This window comes from Pinus tabuliformis, chromosome 1_1, assembly GCF_031772625.1.
Source record: "Pinus tabuliformis cultivar Carrire ecotype Pingquan chromosome 1_1, CPIR1, whole genome shotgun sequence".
NCBI classification, from domain to species: Eukaryota; Viridiplantae; Streptophyta; class Pinopsida; order Pinales; family Pinaceae; genus Pinus; species Pinus tabuliformis.
The window spans coordinates 551,207,560-551,228,072 of record NC_142297.1 but is presented as its reverse complement, the minus strand read 5'-3'; the positions used below and the strand labels follow the sequence as shown (position 1 = coordinate 551,228,072).

General features: G+C 39.3%; 1 protein-coding gene and 1 pseudogene across 1 annotated transcript; both read left to right on the top strand.

The window, feature by feature from the left end:
- Nucleotides 1-4,376: 4,376 nt before the first annotated feature.
- LOC149214317 (uncharacterized) lies at nt 4,377-6,756 on the top strand (annotated as a pseudogene).
- A 153-nt stretch (nt 6,757-6,909) lies between these two features.
- On the top strand, nt 6,910-8,587 carry LOC149214316 (BTB/POZ domain-containing protein At5g48800-like). The gene is made up of 3 exons (XM_089389362.1): nt 6,910-7,013; nt 7,121-7,190; nt 7,286-8,587. The coding sequence occupies exons 1-3, from the start codon at nt 6,910-6,912 to the stop codon at nt 8,585-8,587; spliced, it is 1,476 nt and encodes a 491-aa protein (XP_089245488.1).
- Nucleotides 8,588-20,513: the final 11,926 nt, after the last annotated feature.

Below are 20,513 nucleotides of genomic sequence, written 5' to 3'. Positions count from 1 at the left end.
ATGCGATGATGGACAACTTGTCCCAGATCCTTTAGTGACTACCCAAAGGCGACACAACTCCTTCCAGCAGCCACTCTGGAAGCACCACACCTTTCAAGATACAAGTTAACTTTGACATCCCCATATTTGAAAGTCAGATAGATTCAGACGTCGTAGATAAATGATTAAATATGCTAGAAAGATATTTTTTTGTTCATGATTTTTCCATCCGTGAAAAGATTACTTTTGCACTTCTCAAAGTTGGCCCCCATGTTAAGGACTAGTGGGAAAGCTACTGTGAGAAAAAGGACAAAGTACATCCTTACTATTTTTAGCCGCACCCACTTGGAATCCATTCTAGGATGCCATCAAGGAGCCATACTACATTGTGGGGAGCTATGAGGATAAATACATAAAGTGGACCATGCTACGGTACGAAAGGGACCAAAACATGTCAGATTTTACCAATGTTTTTCATACCCTTCACACGAAGTTGCGTATCAAGTATTATGAGCGACATTTGGTACTCATGTACCACGACAGTCTACATAGGTACATCAAAGACGAGACAGATTTCCTGTACATCTCCTCACTCAGCACAGTGTACCAATACGATGTCAAGATTGAGTAGAAACTTAAACATAAAAAACGATACTTTGGATCTGTGAATCTGAAGCAAGGGAAAGGCGCCGCCAAATCGCAGGGTAAAGGAAAAAGCCAAGGCAGAGCGACTCAAGATAAACCGTCGAGCTACAAGCAAATAACAACACCGCAAAGATAAATAAGGACACGGGAAAGTAGTGTGAGTTCCATAAGAGCTCCACTCACAACACAAGTGAGTGTCGAGTGAAGCTGTCACTAGTGGTCGAGCTGAAGGCTTTCAAATCAAACACATGTTCCGACTCTGAGTCAGAACCCTACAAGGGGATGACAAAGGGAAGCAGATCATTGACGCGGAGCTCAGTACCATCGTGGCCACCACCAATATCTAGAAGATTTAGCCTGAAGATCTAGAGGAGGGGGAATGCCTCTTCCACTCACAGATGTGGGTGAAGTGTTCTCTGTTGCAGTTCATTGTTGACATCAGAAGACAAAAGAACCTCATTTCAGTAGAGGTCATGAAGTGGTTGGGCCTACCGACTACAACACATCCGTAACCATACACCATCGGGTGGCTTCACTAAGGACGATATATGTGCGTCAGTGAGCACTGTTGCCTTCCCTACAACATCAATCCCTTCACAGATGAGGTACTGTGTGATGTTTCTCCTCTTGAAGTTTGTGATGTATTATTAGGACAACAATACTTGTGGACGCGACATGTTGTATGAGTCTAAACCTCACTCTGTTATTATTTCTTTGACCAATAAGTTAAATGGGATACTAGAGGTATCCCTTCCTACCACCATCTCTTTGATATCTGCCAAGAAATGCAGTAAGATCATCTCCCAGACTCAGGAATTTTTTTTCTTTCTGATTTTCTCTCAAAGTAAGGGGAAGATCGTAGCCACATCCTTGGCTCCCGGGAAGGGTTCCTCCACAAAGCAGATGTAGGTGGATACAGTCATGTAAGAATACAAGGACACATTCTTCTCACCCACAGGGGTACCCTTGCACTGTCAAGTCAATCATTCGATCGATCTGACTCCTAAAGCACCTCTACACAACGGGCTGATATATCATCGCTCCATTCTAGAAAATTAAGAGACCAAGCGGAAAATCTAGGAATTGATGCAAAAAGGGCACATCTGACCAAGTTCCTCGCCTTGTGGGAGCCCAATTTTAATTTTACAGAAGAAGGATGGGACCTGGAGGCTCTACATTGATTATTGGGCACTAAACAAAATCATTGTCCGGAACACGTATCCAATCCCATGGATTGATGACCTTCCAGACCAACTCAAGGGGTCCAAGTATTTCAACAAGATCGATCTAAAGTTTGGCTATCACCAGGTTCCAATAGAGCCCACATATGTATGGAATATTGCCTTCAAATCCAAGGAAGGCCTTTCTGAATGGTTGGTTATGCCCTTCGGGTTGACAAATTCCCATACTACTCTTATGAGGCTAATGGATGACATCTTGCAGCCCTTCACCGAGTCATTCGTGGTTTTTTATATGGACGACATCTTCATCTTCAACAAGAGTGATGATGAACACTTACAACACATTCAACAAGTCCTTCAAACCCTTCGACAGCACAAACTGTGTGCCAACTTGGACAAACGCACCTTTGGCATGATCCAGTTCCAATATCTCGGTTACATCATAGATGACCGTGGCGTGCATCTAGATCCGACTAAGATCCAAGTCATTCGGGATTGGCTAGCCCCGACCACTCTAACAGAGCTTCACATCTTTTTGAGCCTTGCAAATTTTAATCGGAGGTTCATGTTGGGATTCACTCATATCACTTGGCCTTTAAGTCAGATTACTAAGGGTGGGGCAAAAGCAAATTTTTTTCTGGTTCGATTCCCAACAGAAGGCAATCATTGAGTTGAAGCACCACCTTTTCTCTGCACCGGTACTCACATTGCCAGACCTGTAGCAGCCATTTGAAATTGAGATAAATGCCTCCGACTATGCTATTGGTGTAGTCCTCACCCAACGTGGGCATCGAGTGGCCTATCATAGTGAGACACTTTCTTATACAATTCGGAAGTACCCCACCTATGGTAAATAGATGTACTCCATCGTGTAGGCTTGCCGGCAAGGGAAGCACTACATTTTGGGGAAGGAGACTGCCATCCACGCCAATCACCAACCTCTTCAGGTTATACAGACACAAGGGAAGTTGAAAAATAATCACCATTATAATTGGTCTAAATATCTGCAACAATTCCACTTGAACATTAAATATAAAAAGGCAGCACCAATCATGTTTCAGACTGCCTTAGTCGGCCCCCATTTGCAGTACCAACTATTGTTCTCAACTCTTGTGGCCACGAGACCTCTGATAACAACTATACAAAAATGATCGAAAATTTTCCTCCACATTCCAGATGCTAGTAGTTGGAAATAAAGTTCCTGATTTCCACCTCCAAGACGCATTATTATGCTACCTAGGCCACCTTTGTGTTCCTTCAAGTGAGCGTGCCAAGCTGATTTGGGAGGTGCACTACAGTCGGGTCACAGGACACTTCAGTGTGGAGAAAACTATGGTTGTAATACAAAAGTACTTTTATTAGCCAAAACTATGATTGGATGTTGGGAAATATATCAAATCATGCACTGTCTACCCCATCACCAATCCAACCATCAAGAAGAAAGGCTTGTACAATCCTTTACCTACTCCCATCCAGCCGTGGGAATCCATCTCCATGGACTATATGTCTGGCCTCCCTTCTACTAAGCATGGTAATGACTTTGAATTTGTGGTTGTGGATAGATTTTACAAGATTCCTATATTGGCGGACTGCAAGAAGAGTATCATAGTAGAGGACGCTGCCAAACTCTTCTTTCAATGAGTGTGGGTATGTTTTTGGATCCCGCAGACCATTATATCAGATCGAGATAAAAAGTTCCTGAGCACATTTTTGTCAAACCTCTGGACATTATTAGACACCAATCTCACTAAGTCGATTGCCTTCCATCCTCAAACTGATGGCCAAACGGAGATCGTCAATAGGATGATAGTGCACATACTCTGCATGTACAACTCCAAGAATCCACGACCCTCGGATGAGAGTCTTCCCTACATGCAACATAATTATAACAGAGCTCTCCATAGCTCGAATGGTCGTAGTCTCTTTCAAGTGCATCTAGAATTTCAACCATTGTGTTTGATTGATGTTGTCATGCCTCATGCGACTACACAGACAGAATCCACACATGTATTGTCTGAGGATGATAAAACGACCATATTTATTGAAAGCATCCAACACATCTTCTAGCAGGTTCACAACATCTTAGACAATTCAAATGCCAAGTACAAGTAGCAACATGATCAACATCAGGTGCCACACAAGTTTCAGGTGGGCGACAAAGTTTGGTTTCATTTGCAGAAAGAACGCCTTACTAGAGCCCATCGAAAGCTCAAACCACTCTGATATAGTGCTTACACCATTACTAAGGCTATGGGAGACAATTATTTCGAGCTCACCATTCCCCCGTTCATTGGCCTGCACTTAGTGTTTAATGTGGACTGCCTTTGACCATACTTCCCACCATTACTGGACACATCAGACATTGCAGAACAGCTCACACCAACAGAGTTAAACCCCGACTACATGGAACAGGCCACAACTGATCAAATTATAGACACACAAATCAATAGCACACGCTAGCAGAAGATCCAACTATATTAGGTTGTCAAAGCTAGCCAACTCCTGCACCAAGGCAAGTGGCTCACCAGGGACCAAGTTCAGCATAAGTTTCCCATCTCATGGAGGCACTCAATGCAATGGGGACCATTGCTTCCTATGGGGGGAGAACTGATCCAAGTGGATGTTGGTGGCAACCTGCCTATTCCACTTGGATCCCTGCCACTATCTCTTTTAGTATTTCAATCTCCTTAATTTTAACATAGTTTACTATTTTTGGCAATTTTTCGGGTCCTAAACTTCTGGAGCCATTTTGAGGCCCTAAACGACGTTTTTTGGAAAAATTGGGGGAGATATATTGTTTACATTGGTTTTTGTCATTTGGAAGTTGTATTCCTCGAATAGATCTTTCTAACGAGCTATTGTGCGCGTCAAACATAGATCGTATGCTAAATTTACGACCCCGGGAAGTTGATGTATCAATTTACCCAAACAGGGCCCATAGTTTTGGCGCTTCATCTCTTAGGGTTAGGTTTTTGTATGTTTAGGTTTTTCCATTATTTTTTAATAATAAATAGGCCTTTGAACCTCATTGTAACACGGTTCAAAAGCATGTAGCCACCACATCTCTTCTCAGACATAAACTACCATTGCCCGAGCTAGTTTATTCCCATTTTGTTTGTAAGCTTATTTCAGTATTTGATATTAATGAAATGAAGTGTTATTTCTGCTACATCTCTGTATTTATGGTTATATCTGTAATTTTTTGTGTTCCTGTTTGAGTTCGGATTAGTGATGCAACAAATGTGAGTTGGCATAGCACACATTCTTAGCGCTCAGTCAAATACGTCAAATTCATTGCTGCAGGTATAAGTATCTATAGTTTGATTTGTGATCAAGATTATTTTCAGTTGAAAGTCATCTATGTGTGATGAGACAATAAAGAATTATAACGAAAATACTTGCGTTCTCAATTGAGATGTTGCACATTTTTACAAGTGCAACACTACAGAATTGAAATCCCTTGTACACTGCAATATACAATGCGAAGTCGCAGTTGAACCTTCCTGCATGAAATAACCCTACATATTATAATCATCAATTGATTTGCAAACTCAGAAAATTAAAAATACGTTTTCCTTCTTAGCCAAAGATCTGTGTCTCTGACTTCTGTAACAGATAATTGAATGAGCAACAGTGTCAGTGTGAGTTCATGTTGTTGATGTCAGGTTTTTGGTCAACAAGGTCTGATACCGCCAGCCAACTTAGCAATATTGTTGGAGGCCCCAATGACATTGTGATTGGAATGGATGGATTTCGAATAATTATATATTGGGTATGAATTAATTAGGAGGTCCTTGCTCACAGTGATAGCCAAGTCAAATGCACCCTGGCAACTTCGGACAACTGTAAGCTCTTGTAATGGAGAATATCAGCTCTGACAAGCTCAAGCGTTTATTTCGCTTCTTCCAAAGCTCCCCCATCATATTTTTACTCAACAGTGATCAAATTTGAAAAGATTCTTTTAATTTTAATTAAAAGAATATATATTACTTTCCATAATAAAAAGATATATATTTAGGCCGATAGGCCTTCCTATGCATCAACAATCGTCAACACTTTTATCATGCGCCGTTGGATCAGGGGAGACACTTTCAACCGTTGATTTGAAATGTCACTGCTTTTTCCAAATATCAGTGGAGTTGCCTTCTTTTCACCTCCGTGGCATGGCAAGATATTTTTACTGCTTTTTCCCATTCTTTTATGTCACTCTTGAAGATATTTTTACTGCTTTTTCCCATTCTTTGTCACTCTTGGCCTCAGAGTTAATCATTTCTTTGGTCTACCAGTTGTTATTGCTATCCACGTCGGCACCTCCGTCTGGCCTGCTCCCTCATCTTCGTCAAATTCGTGGAACGCTGCCTCCTCACCCCAACCTCGAACCCCAATCCCGTATACGCCCAAATCTTCCAATTCAAGAACAAACGCGGAATCAAACTCGGGACTGGCTGCGGCGTCGCCGGAATGGACCTGGCCCTGCTCGGCCTCGACATGGTCTTGACCGACATCACCCCCATTCTGCCCGCCCTCAAACGCAACGTGAAGAAAAACACGGCGGCGACCTCCCTCGCCTCGGCCGGAAAACCGGGATCCGGCGTTGGAAGAGTGAAGATTTCTCAGCTCTATTGGAACAACGAGAAGCAGATTCAGGTACTGAAGCCTCCATTTGATTTCATTGTTGTCACAGATGTTGTTTATTTGGAGAATACTATGGAGCCTTTGATTTCCACCATGAATGCCCTTTCTGGAGCGAATACTGTAATTCTATTAGGTTATCAGATACGATCTACAGAAGCCCATCAGCCTTTTTGGCAGATTTGTCCTAATTATTTCACTGTGGAGAAAGTACCCATGAGGATTTGCATCCGGAGTATGCGTATGAAGAAACGATTTGCATCTGGAGTATGCGTATGAAGAAACTGATGTGTATATTCTCAGGAAAAAAATGACATAAGTGTGGGTAAAACAAGGTTTTAATATTTAATTTCACTGTTATTTTTCCCATTTTGCCAATTTGCTGATGACCGAGCCTTTCTTTGCCATGCCAACACTGATTTAAAAACAAATAGCCTTCAAGTTCAAAATAGGATAACCATCAGTATCTTGGATGTCATGGATCAGATGGTTGTTGCTTAGACCAGTAGATTTTGGATATGGCCATGCACAGCATATTCTATCTTGCATCCAGATTGAAAGATCTGCAAAAGATGTGTATGGTTTGTAAATTTCACTATTTAATGATACAAAGACGTGCTTTTCATTCTGAGATGCCATGAATGCCGTGAAACTGAAAATGAGACATAATCTGGTATCCACAGGTACAAAGCTACTGGTTTTCCAACCAGTGTTACAATTCACATCTTAGGTTGCAGTTTTGAGCTTCATAAGGTATACAAACCAGTCCTGGTCTCCTTAAATTCTGAAGGATTTTTCTAATCTCAGTACCAATGCATGCAAATACTTGTGTTTTTTTGTGCTGGCAGTTCCCTTTGGTGTCCAGAAGCGGGTATTTCAAAAGGGAGCTCATGGATGCCAAAGAGATTTATTTGAACCCTCCTGGCGGGGCTAGGATTTTTGAGCTAATAGCAGCTTATTGCTACGGCTCTACCATCCTCATGGGACAGTCCACCGTTGCTGCCATACGATGTGCTTCAGAGTTCTTTGAAATGACGGAGGAGCAATACAGAGGGAATCTCTACAGAAGAAGTCAACTGTATTTCCAGGACGTTATACTAAAAAACTGGGACGATACCATTGAAGCTCTCCGGAGCTGCGAGGAGCTTCATCCCATAGCCCGGGAGCTAGAAATCGTTAGCGCCTGTGTTGAGGCGCTGGCGCTGTTGGCCTGCTCCGAAATCATGAATGAGAAGCAGGGGTCCACATCGATTCCTTTGACACCCATGGAGCTTGGGTTTGATGGGGGTCATCACATGGAGAATTATGAGAAAGACTGGCTGATCGAAGACCTGTTAACGCTCCCAATCGATTACTTTCGCCAGATAATGGAGTCCATCAGGAGGCAGGGGAATTATGAGGGATTCATCGGCCGAGCTCTGGTTCTGTACGTTGATAGCTGGGTTTATGACGTGATTAAACCCCACGGTCACATGAAGGGCAAGGACTCTGAAATGAAAAATGTACTAGAATCTATCATTAGGCTGCTTCCCGTGGAGAAAGAAGACACAGTGCCAGTTAGCTTTCTGTTTGGGCTACTTCGCTGTGCCTTTGCATGGAATGTGGGAAAAGAGTGCAGGTTCAGGCTCGAAATCAGAATTGCAGGCCAGCTCGATCAGGCTAGGCTTGCAGATTTTTTACTACCATTGATGAAGAAGAATGACAATGGTGATGATAGGGAGACAATTTATGATGGTTATAGAAGCAATTCTGAGACCCCTTGTGAAGAAGAAATTTATGTTGTGGATACTTCGCCCGAGGTGGACAGCATGCAACATATAGTTTCTCTGTTTATGTCTCTGCAAACGGATGTGGGGGATGATTCTGATTACAGTACCCTTTACAGTGAAGGGAACGCCAGTTCTCGCAGTTCCTCGAGCATCAACCCCACTGTATGCAATGTTTCCAAAATTTGGGACGAATATCTTACAGAAATTGCAGCCTGTCCATGGATTTCCCCAACTAAATTCTTGGATTTCGTGGAAACTCTGCCATCCTTCAGTAGGCCTGCTCATGATCAGCTCTACAAAGCAATTCACACATACCTCAAGGTTGGCCTAATTAAACTTTTAGCTATTGCTCTTCTTTTAGTAAATATACATACCACATAGTTGATATTTTCATATTATGTTAAACAGTAGTAATGCAACTTGACATCACTGACTGTAGTAGTGCAGTAGAAGTGTGTGTTTTTGTGCCCTCTCCCTCGAATCATGCCTCCATTAAAGGAAGCATTTGCAGGTCCATCATTGTTCTGTCTCTATACAAGCCTGCACCTTCTTGCAGGCTGCCAGTCTGCTTCATGGCCATTCCAATGAGCCAACTAGAGGTATTAAAAACCCCTGCAGAGCAATTAAGCTGGGATTATGCCACTAAGAAGGTTTTAAGATCTACACAGATGAAGAACTTGATGATAGAATATGCTGTGCATGGCCATATCCAAAATCTACTGGTCTAAGCAACTATTCCACAACATATTCAGAAGAAGGCCAGAAAAAGGGTCACTATCATCTCTTTAACTGGTCATCGTCTTTATTTTCTTGATTTTTCAAATGGCAATGATTGGTTTGCGCAGTCAAGACTGTGGAACACTGGCGCTTATATTTGCTACTTCTTTGCTTTTGAATGGGGATAATGCTCTGGCATTGCAGCGCTGGGTTTTGTTTTTTGTGGTTCTGTTATAGCTCATGAATGGATGTGTTTATGGATTGAAATTTAAGGAAAATATGGGTTTACTGTAGCATATGAATGGGATGCATCCAAGCATTGAAATTTCAGAAGTTGGGTTTATTGTGCATATGAAATGGCATGTGTTCATGCTTTTGAAATTTTACTTAGAGAAAATAAAAGATGGATTTGGTATTGCATATGAATGAGATGTATTCTTCATACACGCTTGGCCATCTATAGAGGTTTCTTGATTTTGGGTAATTAACTTAACCTCTTGATTTTGGGTAATTAACTTACTCTAAAATTAAATAAGACATGCAATGTGTTTCTGAAAAGTAATTGCACAATGATCAAGTCCAAGAAAACAAGGTTTTCCACAAACCAATTAACTCTTCTAAAAAAATTCAACAATTCCAATTTAATAATCCTATGGGCCTCTCTTTGTACCTTTTGGGACAATTGCTAGTTATACAAACTTTCTATAATGAAAAGCTTTAAAAAATTACATATATTATTTTTATATTTCATATTCAATTAAATTTGATCATTGTTTCTTTGTGTTTAGTACTTTTCAAATCAATCCTTTGCAATTTTATTGGATTTTGACTATTGTAAATTGAATGTAACTTAATAGATTTGTGGATAATTTCTTTATAACTCGCCTATTCAATAGTGTGCTTGGTATCTGCGCACATATTTAATATTTTTGAAATTAATTTTCTATACTTTTAATGATTTCCGACTATGGTAAAGGATTCTGGCTATAGTAAATTGATTAAATTTTTATGTATTCATAATGGATTTTCTCAGTAATTTCTTTATAATCACCCATTGAGTAATGTTAATGGACTTTTATTCAATATTATAAATTAAATTAATTATTATGTTATTACATGAAAATTAAACTAAACTAAATATACTTGAAATAAAATAAAATAAATATAAACTATAAAATCATAAAATAATAATAATGATAAAAACACTAAAAAATCCATGAAATTTCAACAATCGCAATCCATTATTATAGTATAAATTTCAACAATCACAATCCATTATTATAGTATGTTTTTTTTACATACTCAATATCTCAATTACTATTACTATTATATGAATAACGAGGTATTTCAAAATCTCAATCACTATCACTATCCGATCACTAGAATAATGATATTAGAGGCATTGACTCAAAATAAAAGCAACAAAATAGGAGATTAAATAAATTGATAAAGGATAAAAAGAAAGGGCAAAAGGGATTACCTCTTATAAGTTGAGAAAAGCTTTGACTTTGTATTACACAAGGTATAGGAAATTAACCTATGATTAGTTGGAGAGATTAAAAAAAATTCATAAAGTAAAAAAACAAAGGGAAAAAGAGATTCTCCCCTATAAGTTGAGAAAAGATTTGAACTTGTATTATACAAGATATATGAAATTACCTTATGATTAGTTGGAGAAGGTTCATGGATATGGGATTAGCTTAATCTAGAAGGTGTAAATATTTTGATGTAATGTGTGAATAAAACACAAAGGCTAGGTAATTTTCATGTTTTTTTTTGGAATTAACATGATTATATTCTTGATGAGATGGTGATGTTTTGTCATTTAAATTATATTTTTGAATGTACAAATAGATTTAGCTTATTGAAGAACTCTATCGCTTAGATTTAACAAGTTAAATTATAATTATGTCAATTTCTAACCCAACTTAACCAAAAATTCACTTTAAAATATGCTAGGAAAAGGCCAAAGAAGTCACCTAGATAAAGTACTACAAACATAAATATGATATTGTATCATCACACACTCGGAGGAATTTAATGTGTGAACAGAGCATTTAGTGAAGGGCTAGGTTATGCAAAAGATCATTATTTAAATAAATTTGTAGAAAGAATAGAACATTTAGTGAAGGGTTAGGTGGTGCATAAGATCACTGTCACTGAAATGGAATTTAAGGTGTTCCCTGGATAGGTAGCAAGAAAAGTTGTTTCAGTTAGCTGGATGGTAAATTTGGTGTAACAGTTTTAGAGAAATGTGAGGAAAATAGCTAAAAATATTTAATTCAATTAAGGGACAAATCTTTAATTCAACTTAACTCTAACTCAACTAAAAGTTGAAAATATCTCCTAATTTTTTTTATGTTTATAAAAATAAACCAACATAAATAAATATTTACATTTTTTTTTTATGTTTATATTTGACTTGCCACTTCTGAGACGTGCTGAAGCCCTCTTGACGGGCTGTGACGGGTTCAATTTTGAACCCTTAACCCATCCTCTGTACTCTCACAATCCCGTTAGAAACCCTTTCACAGGAAGTCATAAAAAACGTGTAGGTCTAGTCAGTATAAAAGAGAGGTTTGACTTTTATGTTAATTCTATATTATATTATTTGAACCTTTTGACTTTGTTGAATTAAATAAAGATAAAACTAAAAAGGGATAAGTTTCATGGTAGCTGAATTGGTTGGAGCTTTTGCCAAGTTTTTGGTCTTCTTTTTGGTCCTCTGTTATGAGAAATAGGTTCAATTCTCCAAAACCATTTTGGGTACCCTTGCCTAGAGCTATCATAAGTCACAGGACACATCCCCTAGGGTCCCGTGTCTCGTATTTTACGTATTGGACACGAAAACGGCCCTAACGTGTCCAATACGATTTTTAACGTGTCATAAAAATTCGAATACGTATTCGACGTTTTCCTTCGTGTCATAAATTTTGAATACACGTATTTTGTACATAGGAGCTGTCAATAATATTATTCTCTCCTGCTTAGCTGAAAACACTGTTCAATATGAGTTGCATTAAAGAAAAATAACTAGTATAGAAAATTAATTAAATTCCTTGGCATTGTTACTACAATGACAGGATAACCTGGGGTAGATTATTAATAATTTGTAGAATGTGTCATTGGTGAGAGCTAATATTTAATACAAGGAATGTAAAATTTAAGATAGAGATCAACTAATGTCAATGTCCGAAAATAATTTCTAAAATGAAATGAACAAGTATTTAAGAGTAAAATTTTTTCGAAATTTGTTTCTGCGTTTGTGAATCGAAATTTGGAAGTAAACGTTTCGAAATTTGTTTCTGCGTTTGTGAATGGAAATTTGGAAGTAAATATTTTTTACTTAAAACATGGTTTCCATTCCTTAACGACCGCAGCCTCTCCCATTGTATCCTCTGCTTCCGAGGGCTTGCCTCATGCTATCCGTACTGAGGGATGTTTCTAGTGTCTGGTGGTTTCCATAGTTGGCCTATCTCCCTATACCACCTTTCATGTGAACCCATTCTATCCGGAGGTGGGAGTATCTTTATCTTGGATTTATCTAGGATCTTATCCTTTTTTATATTAAGCCTTGAGGTACTACATATCTCTTAAGGATCAAAATTTGGTCCTTGATATCTTTTTCATGTCCTTATAATGGATTTCCCTTCTGACAACTTTGTAGCCTCGGCCTTAGTGAGAGCCACTGAAGAAGCTGAAAAGATCCACGTCATGCAGTCTGCAAAGACGGACTGGACGGCCATGTTAAGAGGATATTATTCCACCCTCTCAGCAGGGCCTATCATCCATTGCTGAGCGACTGAGCCGTCCTCTGGGTCGTAGACACTATAAACCGATTAAAACTTCTCCGCCGCCTCAAGCAATCAATTTGGATGGGCCTCTATTATTCGACAGGATATCGAGCTTGCAGAAGAGGGCTCTCGTGGGTCGCTGGCATTTTCCGTCAATGGAGGAGTCAAAATTTCGTCACTGGATTGCAGCCAAATGGTCCTCCCTTCTTGGATATGCTCCTACCATTGTCAAACATATGAATAATTGGTTCAGTTTTCACTTTCTTTCAGAAAGTCATCTCGAATATATTTTCGCCAGGCCTTGGGTTCGGGATAGGAGTTTCCTGGCTCTGCATAGATGGTATATCGGGTTCAACCCTCTAAGATCCACTCCTCAGAACAGCGACATTTGGCTTAAGCTGTCAAGATTGCCTGTCGAACTTTGGAATAAGGAGTCTATGGAAAAAATTGGAAATGTGGTTGGTAAGTTCATCCACGTTGACCCATGCTATATTGGGGCAAAGGATAAGTGGGTCGCATGGGTACTTATTGAGAAGGGATTTAGGGGTGGTTTCCCTGAATCGATTGAACTGAATTGGAATCTGTCTAATGTACACCAGCATTTGGACTATTGGGGAGTACCATTTAGGTGCTCAGCATGTCATCGGACCGGCCATCTTCTTCCTCAATGCCCCCGCAGACATTTAGTACGATATAAAAGCAGGTTTACAGCAGAGAAATGTGATGGATACATTGCTGGGAGTGAACACCTGGAACAAAATTGCAATTTAAACCCTTTTCGAGGCTTCAATCCCATATCACATTGCTCAAATGGTAATCAAAAATCCTCTGATTGATCTTCTAGTTTCCGTCGCTCTCTAATGGACCACGAGGGCAGAGCGATCCACATGTTGCTAGCCATCCTTGAGCTGTCCATTCTCCTAGGAACTCTCTCCGACCACTTATTGAATTGTTGTCCTCGCCGATGGGTCTCCCTTTGCCCCTGTATCCTCCTGAACCTTCCCATGATGCATCCGTTCCCATCCCCCCGCGGGTGGAGAAACCGTCGAGGGCTGGGCCATCTGAATCCGTCATTTTCATATCTTCTTCCCCTCGGTCCCCTGCCGACTTTCCCCACCTTCCTCTTGAGAAATTGTATCCCGCTGGGAAGTGCTCAACGGATCCTAAAGGGAAAGCTATATGTATAGCAAACACTCCATGTAACTCCCCGCGGTCTTCGGATATAAATTCTTTTGAATGTGATTTAGATATGTTGTTACAGAGGGCTTCTTTAAACTTGGAACCCCTCACTATCCACAAGCCAGAGCGATCCCCATCGCCTATTATCAGCCCTAGATCGGCGGGGAATATTACGGTCAGGCGCAAGGAAAATCGAGGTAGCAGGCATTTTCGTGGTCGAAGAGGAAGGAAGACAATGTCTCCTAAAGATCTTAATCTGATCGATGTTCCTATAGCAGATATAGCAGGGGAAAATTTCTCCTCTAGAGGGCCTCTTAGAGCAAGCCAGCCCACTGTGGGTAGCGATGTATAACATCATTTCCATGAATATTCGGGGCCTAGGTGCCGGCCCGAAATATTTGGCCCTGAAAGACCTTTTTTGCTCTACTAAATCCAGGATGATTCTTATCCAAGAAACAATGCATGATCGTGCTCAATCCATCTCCTATTTTAGAAGGATGTTCCCTTCTTGGCACATAGTGGCCACTGATGTTGTTGGTTTGTCGGGAGGTTTGGCAGTCATCTGGGACCCTAAATGGATCAAAGTTGTTGCATTTAAATGCTTTGTTGGCATCCTAATTTATGCTCATTTCCGAGATTGCCATGAACCGGTGCATATTTTAAATATATACGCCCCTTATAAACAATGATTTCCTTTTTGGGAAAAGTTTCTGACATCTGAATTTATGGACATTGATTCCTTAATGATAGGAGGTGACTTTAACTGCACTTTGTGTATCAACGAAACCTGGGGCTCTGGTAGGAAGACAGATCCGATCGGTCGCATGATTCGAAATGCGATTATTCAAAACAATTTTATAGATATCCAGCCTGTTAGCCGGGGACCTACATGGGACAATGGACGGGTTGGCGACTCTTACTTGGCTAAAAGATTGGACCGATATATCATCCACTCAAAGTTGATAGAGAGATTTGGCGCGCCGATGATGAAGATTGTTCCTGAGCACATATCTGATCACCGGCCGATATATATTCAGTGGAAGGATTCCGGATGTAAGTTCGGCTACCCATTTAAATTCAATCGCTCATGGCTATCGGATGAACAGTTTAACCAACTTATTAAGGAGTCGTGGACGCAACCCACGGTTTCGCCTCAACAACAGCCTCTGGATTTTATTGAGCGCTTGGCACTTTTACGCAGCATTGTAAAAAAATGGCAGAGAGAAAAAGCAGAATCAAACAGGAAGGAGCTGAAGGATATTGAAAAAGAAATGCAATCTTTGTCCTCTCGTTATAAAAGTAATTTTATATCCTCTAATATTCGGAAACGAATATGGGAACTCGGGAAAAATAAACAAAAGATTTTGGCAGCGGAGGAATCCACCTGGTGCCTTAAGAGCCGTGCTATATGGATCAAAGAAGGTGACAAGAATTCGAAGTATTTTCACAGATTTGCGAATAAAAGGAGGCAGGCTAATATGATATGGGAAATAAAGAATGCAGCTGGCAATTTGGTTTACTCGCAAGGGGATATTACTCGGGAAGCAGTTAATCACTTCAAAAATGCATACAACAGAGAAAATGGAAGCTGCATTGAAGACATCCTTTGGGGAATTGACCTATATCCCTCTATGTTTGATGAAAGTCAAAATGTTGCCCTTTTCTCGGAGGTCACTGAAGAGGAAATACTGGCCACGATGAAATCCTTCCAAAAGGATAAATGTCCGGGCCCGGACGGTTGGTCCATTGAATTCTTCATCCATTTTTTCGAACTGTTCAAGGAAGACATTCGGCACTTGGTTGAGGAATCAAGAACAAAAGGCTTCATAAATCCCCGTATTACCTCCACATACATTGCTTTGATCCCAAAAAAGCCTCTAACAACAACTTTCTCTGATTTCCGACCAATATCATTATGCAATGTCTTATATAAGACAATTTCAAAGATCATTGCTATGCGCATTAGAAATGTGCTATCAATGCATTTAACTCCAGAGCAGCACGGGTTCCTAAAGAACAGGAATATTATGGACGCGGTGGCCATCACACAGGAGTCAATTCATTCTATTCATACAAGGAAGTTGGCGGCTGCTGTTCTGAAGATCGATTTAAGGAAGGCTTACGACAGCGTGGATTGGGGTTGTTTGCGGTGTATCCTCGCCAAGATCGGCCTAAATTACAGATGCTCTAGATGGATAATGGCGTGCGTGGAGGAGGTCAATTTTGCTGTACTTATAAATGGTTTTCCCTCTCCATTTTTTAAAGCTGCCAGGGGACTCAGGCAAGGATGTTCCTTGTCCCCGCTCCTTTTCATATTAGTGATGGACTCACTCAGCCTCCACATAAAGAAGGCGACCCAACAAAATTCATGTCGTCCACTTCCCATTTGCAAAGGTATATTTTCATCTCACAGTTTCTTTGTAGACGATATTCTCTTAACCGCGATGTTATGCAGATCAACATGGATCTGCCTCCACGGCATATTGTGAATATTTCAAAGTGCAACAGGCATAAATGTGAATGAAGGGAAATCTTCCTTCTATGTTGAAGACACGAGTGGGGATTTGATCCGCTATCTCTCCCAGCTCTTTAACATTCAAGTCAATCCTCTTCGGAATGGGATCAAGTACCTGGGATTCAAACTGAAAACATCAGGTTACGGGTTGGCAGATTCGTCTTGGATTATTGACAGATTATATAAGAAAATAGCAGCTTGGGAAAATTTGTGCCTGTCTGAAGGCGGTAGGATGACCTTGATACAGGTTGTCCTTGTTCCATCGATAGTTTATTGGGCACATTTGTTTTTCATCCCTGCTACTATTATCAAAACCTTGAACAGGATGATTGCTAGTTTCATCTGGGGCCGTGGAAAAGATCATTACAAATTTCATTTAACCAAACTATCGGCAATTACCCGTCCTAAAAATCTGGGAGGATGGGGCATTTTAGATTTGGCTAATTCAGGAAAGCCATTTTATGCAAATCAATGTATAGGGCAGTCATGGGTGATTCATTGTGGAGCTCAGCAATTCGCGCCAAATATATGTATAACAGGGACATGTCATTCTGGATAAGGATGGAACACATTGGATCCCTACTGGATCGACTATCTGGAGAGGTTTCAAGAAGCTTGAACCACACTTTAGAAAGAACATCTTCTGGAAGTTCCAAACAGGTTCTCAGATCTTGATTGGTAGAAACGCATTTGCGGGTGCAGCAGGGAAAATACATGTCTCCCTTGGTTGTTGAGAGCGCTCTATAACAGAGGAAATTTCTATTGGGCCAGCGTCATCCGGCAATGGGATGGGGCCATACCCATCTGGAAATCCGCGGATGAATTGCAACTCAGTGGAGACATGAAGGTGCAGTGGGAAGGTGTTTTATCCGCACTGCATGGCCACGGGATTTTCCGATCGGCAGACAAAGACCTGCTTATTTGGGGTGGTATGGATGGCTCTCAACAGGTGCGGGTAAAATATATTTATTTACAGTTCCTATATGCTGGGGCCGAGATTCCTGGTGAAATTTTTCCTCCATCTCTGTGGAAATCGGGATGCCCCACCAAGATTATCATTTTTGTTTGGCTGGTATTTTACAATAAGAATCCTACATGGGAGAACTTGCAAAAGCGCAACTGGCACGGGCCAGCCATATGTCCGCTGTGCAGAGAGGGCTGTGAAAATAATTTTCATTTATTCCTCGGTTGTCAACAGGTGCGGCCAATCTGGCAGAGTCTTGTTGAACTATTTGGCTTCCCTTTCGGCAATTATCCATCCATCTCTGAAGCTATTAAAATATGGGGCTCCATGAAGAAAGAATGGAGAGCCATTCCCTTATTGGCATTATGGGGCATTTGGAAATGGAGGAATGACAAAATATTTAGCTCAAAGGGGGATACCAGCTCTTATGTTACTGATTCTATTATTACCCTGTACTATGCCCTCGATATTCATGGGAAGACCAGCAACAATCAAGGAAGGAATTATGAGTCTTCCATTGACAGAAATGAGGTTTGTAGTACATCCTGTTCATCATCTGTTTCATCATCTCCATGTGCATACTTCGATGGTGCTGCCCAACAAGGGATTTGTGCATGTGGAGTTGTCATCAGTATAGAAAATGCACAAGCCATTGAAATATGCTGGAATGCAGGCCCCGGAACAAACAATAGAGTTGAAGCTATGGCATTAGCGGGTCTCCTCTCAATCAGCAATTTCCTTGAAATCCCAAAACTGCAAATATTCGGAGACTCCAAGGTAATAACGGAACATGTTCTGTCAAAGCAACAAGTAAAAAACATTCACCTTGCCGGATGGTTGGATAGGATTGCAGTTTTATGGAGAAGCGGGATGGACTATCATATATCACATATAGACAGGCACAAAAACAAGAAGGCTGATGCCTTATCTAAATTGGGTCTGAATTTGCCCCAGGGTTCAGGGAGAATGCAGATAAAAGTGGACAGCAACACCTACCAGATCCAGGACTTCAAGATTCAAGGCATATGGTGAAAAATGGGAGAAATTTTGGTTATTTTTTTTGTACATCTTATGCATATCTAACAGTTTCAACAGTATAGGTATTTCTTCTTTTATACACATCATTTTCTCTGCAATTTTTTTGAATCTTTTTTGAGCTTTATTTCATCTGAGATCCTCTTAGCCTTCCCCCTGCTTCCGATCTGAGATCCTTTTGTTCTGGAACTGCTTTTACTGCTTCAGTGTGGGGATACGATGTCATTTCCCCATTTGCTATCTACTGGCTGTTTTGAATGAAGCCGCTGTAGGGATCATCATGGATTGTAATACAGTTTTTTTTTCTTTTTTGAATCTTTTTGAGCTCAATTTCAATTGAGTTCTACACAGACTCCCCTAAGTATCCGAGTGATTATTATTTCTGGAACTTCATTGTCAGATTCTGTGTGGGGATGGCAACGTAATCTATCCATTGTCATCTACAGGTCGTTGCATAGTTATTTGTATGGAGTCGTTGTAAGGTTGTTGCATAGTTATTTGTATGGAGCCGTTGTATGTAATCATCATGCATTATAATACAAATATTGAGTTTTTTCGTGCTGAAAATATAAAATTTTGGGGACATGTAGTAAATTGAAATGGTGTCTTATACTTGTTTGGACTATTGCCGCTGTGTATTTAGGGTTAATAATATAGAAAAATAAATGGGAAGATATATTTAAAAAATATGTTTAATTACTAAAATAAAATCAGCAAAGGTTTGTGTTTTTTTTAATATGCTTTAATTTCTTAGTAAGGTTTGGTTGAGTAAATTTTTTTTATTGAAATGGTTTGAGATAATTTTGATTATTATTTTGTATTCAATATTAATAAGATAGAAAACTATATAATTTGGAAATATATTTAAAATTATTGTGTTAGAGGTGCTTTCCATATCATTTAGAAGATATATTGCAATATTGTAATGTTATGTTACAGAAACATTTTGACTATATGGAATCACATAAAAATATAAATAAAAATAAAATTATAATAAAAGTAGTAATAAATAAAATTGAGGTGATTTTTGTATTTAGGTTCTTTTGATCCATAATGAATTAAGCAAAGTCTTTCGGTAGGTGGTTCATCAAACACACCATGGCAAAGGCTTAAAGAGAGAGCGATGTAGAGACATAATTTCGAGTAACCCTATATTTGAACAATAATATTTAAATTATGATATTAATTTATTAATATATTAAAAACAAATATTATTAAATGAATAGTTTTTGAAAAATAATATTTAAATAATGATATTAGTTTATTAATTTATTAAAAAAATATTAATAAGTAATGGCTATATTAAAAGGCTAGTTTTTGAAAAACAATATTTAAATTATGATATTGATTCATTAATTTATTAAAAACAAATATTAATAAGTAACCCCTATATTAAACAACTAATTTTTGAAAAATAGTATTTAAATTAATTTATTAAAATAAAAAATCAAAGTCAAACTCTAAATAAGGAGAGAAGTAAAAAACTATAAAAAGGAGTCCAGCCCCTAATCAACAAGATAATTTAATAAATAAAATAATTAATGGAAATAAAATAAACTAAATTAAAAATAAATAAAATAAAACAAAAATATACAAAAGTAAATATGATGATGATGATGGTGGTGGTGGTGGTGGTGGTTAACATCCACTGAGTCCAAATTGGTCTATTGGACCTATAATTTTCTTAGTTCTTAATTATCTAGCTTCTCGTTTTTCTTAGCGAGATTGGTGCTATAGCTTTCATTTTTTTTCTCTATGGCCTTCTAACTTCCTTTATCTCACATCTCCTTCATCTCTTCTGGTTCTTGGGACATTGGTGTCTTAGCTTCGCAATCTGTTGTGTTCGTCCTTTTGAAGATAGTTAGAGAAGAAGTTTGGTCTGGGAGATCTACTTTGTTGTTAAATGAAGATTTATTCTTTGCGGTATTTGAATTCTCATAACTGTTGATGCTTGAGGGGTTGTCAAGTTCACTTTTTGGTTGTTGGTCGGGGCTTTCCCCCTACTTGTCTTGAGACTTGTTTTTTTTTTTACCCGATTTCTTGCGATTCAGAGTTTTCTGGAGAGTATTATTCCTTGATGAAAGTGTAATGTTCTTTTTGTGC